The sequence below is a fragment of the Vulpes lagopus genome, chromosome 9 (assembly GCF_018345385.1).
Source record: "Vulpes lagopus strain Blue_001 chromosome 9, ASM1834538v1, whole genome shotgun sequence".
Classification (NCBI taxonomy): Eukaryota; Metazoa; Chordata; class Mammalia; order Carnivora; family Canidae; genus Vulpes; species Vulpes lagopus.
This window is the reverse complement of record NC_054832.1, coordinates 4,360,461-4,375,041: the sequence shown is the minus strand read 5'-3', so window position 1 is coordinate 4,375,041 and position 14,581 is coordinate 4,360,461. Positions and strand designations below refer to the sequence as shown.

The 14,581-nt window shown below is 52.2% G+C and overlaps 1 protein-coding gene across 1 annotated transcript in view; it reads right to left on the bottom strand.

Moving 5' to 3' along the window:
- Nucleotides 1-14,581, bottom strand: part of COL22A1 (collagen type XXII alpha 1 chain) — a 243,170-nt gene that overhangs the window by 128,339 nt on the left and 100,250 nt on the right. The window contains exons 18-21 of the mRNA XM_041769448.1: nucleotides 13,908-13,952; nucleotides 13,613-13,642; nucleotides 13,291-13,344; nucleotides 8,822-8,875 (exon numbers count right to left, since the gene is read on the bottom strand). Of these exons, the coding sequence (XP_041625382.1) occupies nucleotides 8,822-8,875; nucleotides 13,291-13,344; nucleotides 13,613-13,642; nucleotides 13,908-13,952 (183 nt within the window). The remainder of the gene's footprint in view (nucleotides 1-8,821; nucleotides 8,876-13,290; nucleotides 13,345-13,612; nucleotides 13,643-13,907; nucleotides 13,953-14,581) is intronic.

Below are 14,581 nucleotides of genomic sequence, written 5' to 3'. Positions count from 1 at the left end.
CACCTTGTGTAAGGACATTGCTAACGTTCAGGGGGATGAGCCCCTGGGATGGTGAAGAAATCTGCCAAAGGAGTTGCTCTTAGGTCAGGGAAGTAAGAAGATGTGATCTGGAAAAGGAGAATTATGGGGCAGATAGGAAGGGTCCAGTGGGGAAGACAGAAACATAAGCAAGTGCACCTAGAGAAGCAAACATCCCAGCTTTAGGGATTCGGCAAGAAGGGAAAAAGCTAGAAGGTGGCAAAAGGTCAGAGGAAAAAACAGAAATTTGTGATTGTAGCTGTGATCAGAAGGTGGCATAATCTTTCATGGGTCACCCATGAAAGGGCATCACCCACGGAAACATTAGTGTAACGTCTCTGGCCAGCCCCAGCACCCATGTTCATACCTTCTCCACCCACAGCATCTGGAGCTGCCCTCAGTGCACTTCAGAGTCTTCCTTCCTTCCTTCCTTCCTTCCTTCCTTCCTTCCTTCCTTCCTTCCTCCTCCCTCCCTCCCTCCCTCCCTCCCTTCCATCTGTCCTGCCTGCAACCACATGAGCCAACCTTGCTCACATAGCCAGTCTCTTCCCTCCAGACTTTTCTGAGCCAACCTGTGTCTTCCACAAATTTCATTACTTGTCTCTCTATATACCCTATGCTGGGAGGCGATTTTCCTAAAGGGAGAAAGTTCTGTCCGAGGTACTTCTCTAAAATGGTCAGTGGTTCCTCCTTACCTAAAAGCTGTGACATTTGAGCTGTTTCATTTGGAAATCAATGGCCCCTTGACTCTAACATGTCTTTTGATCTAGTGTCCAGCATCCACACTTCCCTCCCTAAGTGACAGCTCAAGCCAGCTGCTTAGCTTGACCCCAAACAACCCCCTCAGGACTCCTGGCCTCGGAGACTCTGCTCACACTGCCACCTCTGTCTGTAACACCCACACTCCATCTCAACTTGTCAAAATCCTACCCCCGGCCAGTGCCACCTCTTCCACGAAGCCCTAGGAATACTGAGAAATGTGACAAAAACTCATTGAATATACAGAGTCCCCGGTGCCGCTCAAGAGCTGATGAGTTGAAATTGCCAGGGATGGGGCACAAAGCTCTAAGTAAGTAGTTCTGAGGACTTGGCCACTCACCACAAGCAAAGGATCTCTCCATGCTCCTTCTTGACCCCCTTCCTCTACAATATTGAAAGAAAATGAGTTCAGAAACTAACGTGGGTGGGGAGGGCAAGCCACTTAACTTCCTGAGTCTCAGTTTCCTCATGCAGAAAATCATAATTATTGTAATTATTTGAAAAGATAGCAGTGGAAGAAATAATTCAATGTTTGAGGAAGTGCTTTATAAGGAATAATAAAGCATCATGCAAACATGACAGATCGCCGCAGGAACGGAGAGGAATAAGATGGTGGCTATGATGAAGAAGAAATGGTAATAACAGGATTCTAGCTCCTCTGAGTCCCTGAAGTGGGTAAGAGACCGTGTGTCCAACAGACCCGGTTTCAAACCTGCTACCTCCCAGAAGTACCATAGAAATTAAATGAGATAATGTCCACAAAGTGCTTCACATTGGATCTAATATTAGGAAATGTACAGCAGCGGTGGTGGTGCTGGTGGCAGTGACAGTGACGGTTATGTTGGTGATGGCGGTGATGGTGGTGGAGACAACAGTGGTGGTGGTGGCGGTTGAGGTGGTGAAGATGCTGGTGGTGGCGATGGTGATGATCATGGTGAAGGCAGTAATGGTGGTGGTAGTGGTGGTAGTAACAGTGGTGATGGTGGTGGTAATGATGCTGGAGGTGGCGACGATGCTGGAGGTAGTGGTGATGATAGCAGTGATGGTTCTGGTGGTGGTGGTCATGGTGTTGCTGATGGTGGAGATCATGGTGGTTATGGTGGTGGTGGTAGTGATGGCGGTGATGGTGGTGGTGATGATCGTAATGGTGGTGGTATTGGTGGTGGTGATGATAATGATGAAGGCAATGACAGTGGTGATGGTGGTGATGATGGTGGTGGTGGTGGTAATAGTGATGGGGGTGATGGTTAAGGTGGTAATAGTGGTGGTGGTGATTGTGATGGGCAGGGGTGAAGCTGGGAGCTCCAGCAGCAGTGGATGTAGCAGCAGCAGCTGCTACATAACCTCTGCATTCTGGACCTATAATCAGCTGTGGGGATTTGGGAAGTGCTGGCCAGAGCAAATTTTGCAGCAATAAAGAACTGTTTTACTAACAATAAGCCTATGTCTTGTCATTTTTCTTTTCCTCTCTTTTAAATTGCTACCCAACACAATATCTGGGTAAATGTTTGTAATCCATCATGAGGGCAGATTTTTTGAATCATTCTGGATGCCAGGATGCTGAGCGGGACTGATATTTCCAAGGCTGCCTATCTGCCCATGGAGAGGAGGAAGCCCATAAATCCAGAAGAGCAGCGAGTCCTTCCCAGCCAGGACGAGTCAGCACAGCCGCGTGCGGGCCCGTTAGCAGCGGAAAGCATCGCTAGTGCGAGTGATTCTAATATGTGCCGTATGGTCTCTTGCTCAGTTCCTGTTCTCATGCCTCCAAATGTCAAAGATGATTATTTTCTACTGGTTAGAGCTGAAACCAGGTGCTCAGGGAAAACCTAGGGTGTCCTGACATAAACCCTGGCCCCGTGCCACGAAATGAATCAAACAGTGGCCTGTGATCCAAACGATGCTGTTACCATCTGGTAGAGTAGGGAAAAGCAAGGGGGGAAAAGGCTTTAAAAATTGAAAAGTAAAACAAATTTGACCCAGGTTGCCGCTGACTAAAAGATCACCCACGTTCCTCTCCCTCGAATTACGAGAAACAGGAGCCGACACATCTGATCGCTTTCAGCCATTAGGGAGACCCTCAGCCCCAAAGGCAGTGGCCAGAGATTAGAGCAGTGCGCAACAATGCATCCTCCTGAGCAGGAACTGGTAGGCAACAAGGTGCCCACCCCCAGGGACCGCTAAGGTCCGGATGAGAATTGAGCCACTATTTGTTTATACTCCGTGTGACACAGAGCACTTGGATTTATCGCCGTAAGTCTTGGTCTCCTCATTTGCAGAATGGGAGTAAACCTGCCCTATCCCACGGGATCCTCGCAAGAATTAGTGAGAGACAGGAGTGCAAACAGTTACCCAAGCACCTGCTGCGGATCAGCCCATCATGCAACCAGGGCTGTTTCCTTGCTACCTTGTATTCGTTCTGCACCTGTTACGGACTCTGTCTTAAAAATATGTTCTGAAAGCAACAGACTCAATCAGGCACAACAGGAGACATGTGGAGATGGCCCCCTTGGGCATCCCATTTGGTAGGGCGCTTCTTTGGTTCTCGCCCATTGAAGGGAGACCCTAGAGGCTGTTGAAACCGTGATCAAAGGAACCAAAGGGATCGTCACCGGCTTGTGAAAGAGGCAGCGACGAAGCCCAGAGTGACCTTGAGCAGGTCATCATCTGATCACCCTGGACATGACATTTCTCACCGTCCATCTCAGGGATCCCTCCCGTCACGATGATTTTATAATCTAGACGTTCCAAATTCTGCATTAAATGCAAACGCCTGATGACATAGAAGAAATCTCCTCTTGGTTTTGTCCAGAAAAGAGGAAAGAAAACACGTAGGGTATTTCGGGTGGGACCCAGCAGCGCAGCACACAGTAACAGGGCAGCAAAAGTAAAGGTACAGACAGGACCGATTTCTTAAAACAGAGCACGCCCTGTGGAAGGTCCGGAGCCGGGTGACCCGATGCCTGACTCCGGGTCCCGGCCCATACACATGCATGTGTATCTTATACGCTGGGATGTGTTGTTCACGTACTTTCTACGTGTGTATTGAGATATATACATTTTATAAGTGGGAGGCACTCTTCTAAGATGCTACAAACACCCAGATAAAGAGCGTTCTCACAGGCATACATTCTAGTGAAAACAAAAACAAACACATGCCCAAATAAGAAAAATACAGTTTGCTGCAAAAACTAAAACAGGATGGTGTGAACGCAGCAAGATGATGTCTACTTTGGGGTGAAGGATTAGGGCATGGAAGATTTTATTATTATTATTATTATTTTTTAAATCAACCCTGTGGATGCTTTTTTGAGTGTCCAAGTGCTTCAGTGGCCTTGAGCCAGGCTGGTTCTACTTCCAGAACATTCTGGGTTCAGGTGCAACTGCAGCACTGGCTGCTTCAGCTACGTAGCCCTGCTCCCCATCAACCTTTCCCTGATGCCTGGCTCAGACAAGCAGGAGGGAAGCAGAACCTCAGAAAGAGAAACAGGGTATAGCACCTCCCCGCCACCCCACCCCTATCTAAGGCAGGGAGCCCGGCCTGGGGAGGAAGGCCTAACACCCCACGCTGGGGTGCCTTGTGTGCCACAGCTCTGCAGGGTGGCATCTGGGGGTGGGGGTGCCCGGCTCCTCATCCTCCCATTTCACTATGTCATTGTGGAAAAATACCAGCTTTGTCCAAAATTAATGTGTTTACCTTGCCGGGGATTACACTGTCTGCCTGTTGCTAATCTCAAAAATAAAGGGCCGGATCGCTTTCCGCAGCCTGTCTATTAACCTCAGCGTCTCAGTCCCTGGGTCCCGAGGCTTGTCGTGGTCTTGTCTCTTCCCTCTTCCAGCCTGAGTGTGTGCCCCAACACCAGGGAGTGAGGTTTCGGTTGAGGTTGATGAGGAGGAAATGACAGGTCACCGTGAGGGAGGGAGAGGGAGCTAATTTTCTGAGTAAGTCATTCTGTCTCGGCTTCTTCTGACTCAGCCAGAGACGGACTGAGCAGGAAGCTGCTGCCGAGCCCGCAGCAACATCAGGATTTGCCTCTACCCACAGGTGCAGCCATCGAGCTAGCGCTACCCACCGGATGCAACTCAGCCCAAGCCAGAAGCTCGCAGAGGGCCACCACAGGGCCACGGGTCCCGGGACACGCACTTGGGGTCGCCGGTTCCATCATGAGAGGGAGGAGGAGGAGGAGGGAGGAGCCCTCCTCCGTGCTCCTGGAGCACTCACCGTGAATACACTGCCCTCCCTGTGGCCCTCGGCTGGGTCTCCTGTGTGGGACCCCGCGTATCCCCGCCGCCCGGCACCCCATGGGGCCGGGATGGGTGCCCCGGCAGCCCCTGTCCCTGGTCTGGGCCGCCACCCTGCCTTCTGCTCTCTGTGGCCATCTCCCAAGTGGCCTTCCTCCCCTGCAGTCCATTGTCAACACAGAGACGCCAGACGGATGCATTCATGCAAGCTGGTCACTCCGCTTCCCCGTACCCCAAATCCTGCAGCGGGCAAACTGCGGCCGGAAACACGGGCGACGACGGTCAGGGGAATTCCAAGCACAAAATGCATACGTGGTGACACTTTTCCATCAGCCTGGGTGGGTTTCCTTTCTTTTATGTTTCCTTATCTTCGAGAGGGAATGATGTAATGAGCTTTGGGGTCACTTCGAACGAGCCCGCGGGGTGGTCGGGGCTGACAGAAATTAAGCAAGTTGGCCAATGACGAGGTGCGTGTTGAGATGCGCGTGGGGCATATTGCTATTCTTTCTACTTGTGTATCCTTTTTTTCCATACTAACAGTCTTGAAAACATATTCAGTAGCCCCATGTTTTCCTCCCAGTAAAAGCCCAAATCCTCACAAGGGCCCCCCAAGCGATGTGACCATGTGATGCGGCGCGCGGTTCCTCTGACTGACCGCCTCCCGCCAGCCCCGGACTGCCTCCGGCGCAAGTCTCTGCTCACACACCTGCCTGTGTGGCCACGGCCTCGGGGCCTCAGCTGCCTCCTCCACCTGCCGTGCACCCCCTGGGCTACCGGCCTGGCCAGCGCCCCATGTCGGTCCTCCTGCGAGCCCGCCCAAACTGCCCTTGGCCACCGGCCCTCCCTGCATCATGTAAGCGCTAAGGTGATGCTTTTCCTCCCTGGAGAGGAGGTAAACACCAGTGGGCAGGGATCTCCGGCCTCCTCACTGAAGGATCCCACTGCCTACAGCACCACCCAGCACCCAGCACCCGGCACCCAGCACCTGGCACCCAGGAGATGCTGTGGAAACACCTGCTGGATGGATGAACCTGTGGAGAGAAGGAGAGGGTGGGAGGGAGGGGGTGAGGATGGGAGGGGTGCTGGCAGAAGGAAAAGGAGAGAGATGGGTGCAGGATCCCCAGGAGGATGATGCTGGCCGAGCCTGAAGGAGAGAAGCCCTGAGCTGGAGAACAGCGAGCGCAGATAAAAGCTGAGGGCAGGAGCAAGTCCTGAGGCAGGACGTCCTCTCCGGGGGGCGCTTCCCAAGTCTGCATCACCCTCTCCTGTGCTGTGGGAGCATCAGTTCCTGCTGAAATGCTCAGGCTCTCGCAAGGCCCGCTCAGACACCCCCTTCCCTGTCCGCCCGGATCCCTCCCCGCTGAACACCGCAGGGTCCCCACGAGGCATCTGGGTTATCTGTCCACATGTCTCTAGTCCCTCAGGCTGTCGGCTCCTGGTGGTTGAGACAGTAATCTCTTCAGAGATTCCCAAGGCATTTAACTGAGGGCTCCTGCCTCCCAAGAGCGTGACATGAGCTTTGCAGACAGACACACGGGAGACCAGAAGATGCCAGGCTTTGGAGAGACACAGTTGTGGGTGTGCCTCCCTGCGAGACGGCCGGTGGCACTGTTCTATCAGAGGTCGCCCTTCCTCTGTGCCAAGGGGGACGACAAACACCGTCCTAGGGCTGCTGAGGTCTGGCATGTGGAGCTCAGTACCTCAGTGCATACCACTCCCCTCCACGCTGGCTCCTTTCCTGGGTCTCCAGGTTTTATCCCTCAAAGCTCCATTCTGGGTGCATGGACCCAACTCTTAGGTCCCTCCGGCCAGAGAAAAGGTTGGAACGGGTAAGAACCCCACCACACAGGCAGCTGGTGTTCCACTGAGGGGTAAGAGGTGCTTCTGGGAGTGACAACAGCTATCCTGGGGGCCGCATGAACCCTCCCTGGGGTGCCAGGAAGTCACAGCCAAGGAAGCATGGTCCTCGACCCTCAAGCTCCGAGCGAGAGGTGTCCTCTCCCCCTTTTCATAAGAGTCGATCCGAAAGAAATATAGTTTAAAAAAAAAATCAAAAACCCTTTGCATCATCTTTGTCATCTTCGCATCAAGAGTTCCACTCAGCATCTAATTCTACGTTAGGAAAAGTAATGTTTGCAGCGGCTCAGCCCAAGATGAATTAAGGTTCACCCAAACGTCAGTTACATAATGTACAACGATTGCTGTTTTGTCTTAAAAGACCGTGTGTGAGCATGTCGGGGAAGCGGGAGTCATGCCAGTTGCCACGTCTCGCTGCCCACCAGGGGCGCATCCCTAACCTGAGCATGTTTTCTCCCCCAAACCAGGCCCACGGGGATGCCTTCTTGTTGTAACAGAAGTAAACATGCCCTTCTCTGAGCATGTTCAGCTGCTCAGAAGTCAGGCCAAGCTTCAAAACCAGGTCTATCCTGCCACAAAGTCCAGGCTCCCTGTATTATACAGATGAGAAGGCAACCTGGCTTTGGCCGGGAAACTGAGGCCAGGGCTGGTGATGCTCAACGGGACGTGGCACGTCCACGTTCTTCTCCCCCCCATGACACCTTCCCACAGGTCAGCTAACTTTCCACATAAGTTCCTCTTAGAATCTTTAGGGTTTAAGGCAGTTACAAAGTGCAGAAGTGCTTGGAAACCAAAGAAGAAAGTTCATCGGGGCATCAGGCAGGTTGGAGTCTGTAGAGTCATAAGGGCAGGTCACCCAGTTTCAGAATTGAGGCTATAAAGTATGATGAGAGGGTGGGTCCAGCCTGCTTGCACAGAGGAAGCCACAACGCAGCTGTAACGCTGTCCACCTCGCTGAGCTCGAGAAGCGCCAGGATGGAGGGGCCACAGGGGGGCCTGGACAGCCGCTGCCAGATGCAAGGCCCCCGTTCCCGCTCATCCGTCAGGGGCCACCCGGCCTCTGTCCGAACACCCCCAGGGGCAGTGAACGCACCATGTCCAGGGGCTGCCCACCCCATCTTTGGTGGTGCTGTCCCCTCGGACAGTCTCTATGTGAACCAGTCAGAGATGCTACAGGCTGGAGGTCAGCAAACACTGACTTGAGACCCTACTCTGTGCCCGGCACCCTGCTAGGACCTGGGGACATGGAGTCGGGGGTCAGCCTCAGTCATCCTGGGGACTCCGAAGAGGGCCCCTAACCCAGGTGAACTTCTCCCTCCCCCCCCCCGTCTTAAACCACAGAACACCGTGTCAGGAGCTGTGCTTAATAAAACCCATAAGGTATGTATAATCTGCATAAAAAAGACAGGTGCTTCATTAAATTAAATTAGATTAAGTTAAATTACATGGATTACCATGAGATATTACAATATTCAATAATGATACGGATGTTTAAAGTAGCTAATAGCCTATCGGCAGCTCTCTATCCTTTCCCTCGCCCCGAGTTTTAATCCTTTCTTGGGGATTTAGCTCAAATATTACCTCTTTGCAGAAGTCCCTGCTGCCCTGCAGGCCAGATCAGTTGCCCCTTCTCTGTTTGTTTGTTTTTTTTTTTTCCCCTCAGTACTGGGCTTCCTTCTGCTGAGGCTCTGATCACACAGGGCTGTGAGGTTCCACATACATGACTCCCGACAGCCGACAGCCTCATCTCCATGTCCCCAGGACTCATCTCCAGGCTGAACTTGGAATGGACCCCCCCACCATGTCTGATGAACTAAATCTAACCCTCAGATATGCTTCCAATATTCCCGTAAAGCTCATGAAGCTGGCACCATGACCTCTGAGCCGCTGAAATGGGGGCCCCAGGGCGGGTGAGCTGGGGACAGGAAGGGAAAGACTTGTCACTCACCCGGAGACCTTGCAAACCAGGGGGTCCATCCTTGCCTTCAGGACCCATCAGGCCCTTTAGGAGCAGCAGAAAGGAAAAAAAAAAAAAAAAGAAACAATGGTCAACACAGAATTTAACACCACGCGTTGTGCTTTGCCTTCTCATGCTTGTTGGATTGGAAAATCCCATCTTGTTTCAATGGGGAGACAGGGAGGTCAGGAGGGAAAAAAGTTCTGTCCCTGCAAATCTGTAATACCTTAAAACATGTGCACCTATCTGGCCTGATTAAGCATGTTTAGCAACCGAGAGGTAGGCGACATCATTCACATTTTGAAGATGTACACAGTAGGGGTCAATGCCTTGCATTTGTGCTTCGAGTAAAGCATACACAAAAGAAGCATCTGGAACCCAGTGTCTTTAGCTATGGGCCTAGTGCCATTCCCCTGTATGTTGCTGGCTCAGCAAGAACTAGCTTGGGTTCTGTGACTCGGTCAACAGTGATACACAAAACAGGACCGTCTGGACAAATAAATTGAATCGTCTAGGAAAGATCAGTTTCATTTTTTTAAGGATTTTATTTATTTATTCATGAGAGACACACAGAGAGAGGCAGAGACACGGGCAGAGGGAGAAGCAGGCTCCCTGTGGGGAGCCAGATGTGGGACTTGATCCCGGAACTCCGGGATCACACCTTGAGCCCTCAGCTCAACCGCTGAGCCACCCAAGCATCCCAAAAGATCAGTTTCAATGGAGCAAGGAACACTGGTGCGTGAAGGGGTCCGACTGACCCGATCCTTCAAATCCTACCCCCCCAAGGCCTCCCCACATATCTGCTGCATGGCCTCAGCCAAGTCACGTGGCATCCGTGAACCTCAGTTGGCTCATCTCTGAGGTGAGGGTGATACATCTACCTACCGAGTGGCTTTGGGGACCACATGAGGAACGATACAAAAGCCCCGATGGAGCACCCACCCAGACCTCCTGACTGCACCCTGATTGAGCCCCATGTGACGGCTGCTCAAGGGAGTGGGCAAATGAGACCTTCAGCTCTGTGCTGCGATCATCAACTTCCCCCTCCGCAATCCCATTTCTTCAATGAATATTATCATACAAAGAGCTCTTATGGCTGACTTTTGCATGACTCTTAAGGAACTGGACTGGATTTCCATCCAAATTCTTTTCTCTTAATAACGCCGTGGAAACAAACACGTAGATGGAAAGCCTGCAGGAACTACAGGCCTACATCTCCCTTCCTCGCAAGGATCATCCTACTGAGCTCAGGGCACACAGTGAGGGAAGACCCTGTGAGTGAGTGACATTTCCTGGAGCATCAACAAACACCTCACACTTGATCTGAGCGTGCAGCTCGCCCTTCGTTATTACGCTCGACCAGACATTGATAAAATGGCCAGAGCCTGTCTCATCTCCGGCGGATGGGAGCTGGGGTGGGGGAGGATGAAAGCCGCCTGCCTCCTGGACCGCTCCGGCATTTGGATGCAGACTGCTGCACGTTGTTTTCCATTTAGAGAAGGGGATACATTTTCCTCTCTCTGGGACTGCTGAACACAAATTCCAAAATTTTCCATTCTCTACAGAAGTCACCGAAGCCAGCTTCTCGGTTTGATTCAATCCAATGAATATTTAGGGAGCAACTGCTCTGCGGAACGCCCCGGGCCAGGTGCCGCTGGGGATTCAAAGCAGACAGACATGGCAACGATGCGGGTCCTGGGCTTAACAAGCCGCCCAGAGCACCGCTTCGCACGTTAGCTCATGTGGCCTGCACGGCACCGTGGTGCGCGTGATGCTGCTGACGACGGCGATGACAATTTCCAGATAGGAATAAAGCACAAGAAGATGGGAGAGGATGAGTAACGTCAGCAAAGACACAAAGCTACTGGGTGGAAGAGCTGGGATGTGAGACCGGATGTTGCGGCTCCATCCCAAGCACCATCCTTCTGTGCCAGTGGTGCTCCCCGTGAGCTCACCCTGCGGTCAGCCCCCCTTCCCTGCCCGTCCTGATTAGCTGTCACGGGGCCACCGCTATACAAGCATGTACTAGCAAGTCCCCACCGTGAGATAAACTGCATTCAGAGAGGGGGGGGCCTTTGGAATCTTCCAGTCCTGGTCCCTCCTCACTGGTCTCCCGCCTCCCGCTCCCCAGGTTCTGGGGCAGGCTGTTGTGTTTCTGAGCTCTCTGCAAGGGAATTCCATCACCCACAGTGGGTCCTGCTCTGGGCCCCATCCTAGGGAGAGCACCTAGCATGGAGGGTAGCCTCAGAGCATCGAATGGCCCCAATCCTGGGCCGCAGGGCTGCGGCACTCTGGGTGTGTGACCATGCCGAGGGTTTGGACCTGTCCCTGTCCCGAACCATGACCACAGGAAGGACACACACAGGAAATCACATTAATCATCTAGGACCACAAGTGCTTACTCACGGTTCCTCCTTTCCTATCTCCATCCGACCAGGAGATCAGCCCATGTGTTCTCCTCCCTCCACCTCCGGCATTAATATTTGGCCACAAGTGTTTAAGGTTTCTTCCTTCTGGGCCCCGCCCTCCTCATCCATCATAAGAAAATCCGCATAAAGGGGAGGAGGCTCCAGAGTGAGCCATCAAGAAGCCTGCCTCAGGGTCAAGCAGGGCTAGGCACCGTTCGCTTCTTATCCTTAGTGGGGGTCATGAAGGAAGTAACTCTCCTTTGCACATTTTGGGGGAAATATCGCTGCATTGTGCACTCATGGGCTTGACAGACACGTGTGGATTCCGAGGTCAATTTTGCTTCTTAATAGCTGTGTGACTATGTACAATCCACTCCGTAGCTCTGCACCGAGGTCCTCATTGGCAAAACAAAAATAATGCCTTCACCCTTGCAGATGTGTCATGCATATGTTTGCACGTAAGAATACACTATAGTGTAGGGGGCGCCTGGGTGGTTCAGTCGGTTGAGTGTCGGACTCAGGTCGTGATCTCAGGGTTGTGAGGTCGAGCCTCATGTCGGGCTCTGCGCTTGGTGGAGAGTCTGCGTGAGATTCTCTCCCTCTCCCTCTGCCCCTCTCCCCCAAAGTAAATAAATAGATCTTAGATAGATAGATCGATAGATCAATTGATCGATTGATAGATAGACACAGTATAGTATAGACTTTCAGCACTTGCCCATTACAGAGCTGAAATACATATGCACGCATGCCCAGAGACCCAAACATGAGAGCACACCACACTGCCTGCCTCTTCTACTGTAAATCTGCCAACAGTTATCACAATGGTGGGGAGCTCCGGAAAACCAAGCCTTAGGAGATTAAGTAAGACATCCAAGGTTACAGAGACAGAAGGTAGCTCTTCTGACCTGAACTTTCTTGGTGTGAAATTGCTCTAATCACACTAGAATCAAGCATCTGCTAGATTTCTTCTAGCTTTATCCCAACGAAGCCATACAGACTTATCCCAATGAGGAATGGGGCCCTGATGGCCTCATATAAATTTGATTTATGGACATTTCAAAATAAGAGTTGTCTTATTTCCTTCGATAAAACACGTTAATTTGAAAGGAGCCATGGCATATTGCCAGGAGGAGCATGGTACAATCATTGACCTGTGGAATTGACTGTATGCTCATTAATTATCCTTAGTATCTGAACTCACAACACTGAATGATCAGAGTCCCTCTTGCAGGGCCTCCTCCCAAATGGTTATTTACATATGGGCTGAATTTGTTACAGTGGAGAACCCAAAGGCTGAAGCCTTCCCGGCCACTGCAAAGTCAGTTTGAATCAGAAACACAGGAGGAGCAAATATGCCCTGGAAAAGATTCGCCTGGCACCTCAATGTCAATGCTCTTACCCCAGTTTATCTAAGAGGAAACCAAGGAGCGCCAGGCTGGCTCAGTCGGTAGAGCATGTGACTCTTGACCTCAGGGTTGTGTGTTCAAGCTCCACTAGACTGGAGTCTACTTTATTTATTTATTTTTTTTTAAATTTTTTATTTATTTATGATAGTCACAGAGAGAGAGAGAGAGGCAGAGACACAGGCGGAGGGAGAAGCAGGCTCCATGCACCGGGAGCCTGATGTGGGATTCGATCCCGGGTCTCCAGGATGGCACCCCGGGCCAAAGGCAGGCGCCAAACCGCTGCGCCACCCAGGGATCCCTGGAGTCTACTTTAAAAAAAAAAAAAAAAGGAACCTAAAAAACCAGACTGTGTACCAGAAACCCCACTCACAGCCTTTTTAGGACCTGGGGGCTGGGGAGGTGGGCTGTCTGGGTTTCAATTTCAGCTCTGCACTTGCTAACTGTCTGATCTGTGGCCGCTAATGGGAAGTTCACTAACCAGGGCTCAGCTTGCTCCCTCGCACGCTGGTGACACCGCCACCTATTACCTGGAGGGGGCGGGGATGGAACCAGCTTCTGCAATGCCACAGAGCTCAGTAGGGGAAAACCACTGGTTTCCAGACCTAGAGGTATTCAGAGCGGACCCCGGGCTGGGAGGGTGACTTACCGGAGCTCCTGGTGGCCCAGGTGGGCCCTGGTGACCCCGTGGTCCTGGAGCTCCCTGGTAATAGAAGCCAAATATGCATTAGTCACGGCTCCCTCTTCCCCGTGACTCATGACCCTTTGCTGACTCAGAGTCTACATCCAGGGTTCCCAAAAGAGACCCAGAGATACAGAATGGGGATCTGCATTCCTGGTGCAAAATCAACTTGACCCATCTCTGGAAGGCTCCAACTGAGTCCACAAGCAGCTTCAACCCCATGGCTGTGGCCTTTCTACCTCTGCCCCCACCTAGAGCCCCACAGGGGGAGGACCCGCGTTCCCCTTACCTGCTCACCCTTCAGACCCTCTCTCTGCACCTGTATGACAAACCACGCGTCAGCAAAGGTGGTGACGTTTTCCCAACAGCCACTCCCCACAGCTTCATGGGGGGTATTCACACAGCCTGCCATAATGCAGGAACTTGTCAGATCGTACCCCATTTTTAGTGTTGAAAGCCCCGTATCTGGCTCGAGTGGTCAGATGAGCTCCTCCTCATTTCTAGAGGCAAGGACTCTCCCAAACACCCAATTCCATCAGCGTCAGTCTGCGATTCCAGCCCCCCTGGGGTGCCTGCACACTTACCACAGAGCCCGGGACACCAGGAGGACCTGCAGGCCCCACGTCACCCTGCACAGAAATGACAGACATTTCAATGGCATACTTTCTGCCACCTTCCTCTGCCGGTCCCCACCCCTCTGGGGCCCTTGCTTATCCACCCAAGGTCCACGGGACCACTTCCTCCTCCGTGCTCCACCTCATGCTGCCACCATGCTGGGTCTTTCTCCCTCCTCTCGGATTTTCTGGGTCTAATTCTTATCTCTGTATCAAGACCAAAGGGGCCTCATTGCTCCTTTTGGGCACATCCTGCCCAGGGCCTACATCTGGTTGCTGCTCTCACAGCCGTTTCCTGCTCGAGAGCACCTCTTGTTCCACTAGCACATGCTCGTACCAGGCACCAGACTGGACATAGCCAGTGTGGCGACTACACCTTACAGGGCGCATCCTTTGTGCCAAGTCCCTGGTTCAGCACGTGGTCAGCATTCGATGTCTATCACACATGTAACCCATGCTGTGATCACTCCCATCTGTTTTCACCAAGTCATGATGTACCAAAGACTTGCTTTGTGTCCCCTTCCCCATGACCTCCGGATCACCTGGCCTACGATGGCTGTGGGTGCATCACATTTCCAGGGTGTGAGCTATGTCTTGGTTCTGCGTGGGGCATATTTGTTGACTGTGGCCACAGAAAAATCTTC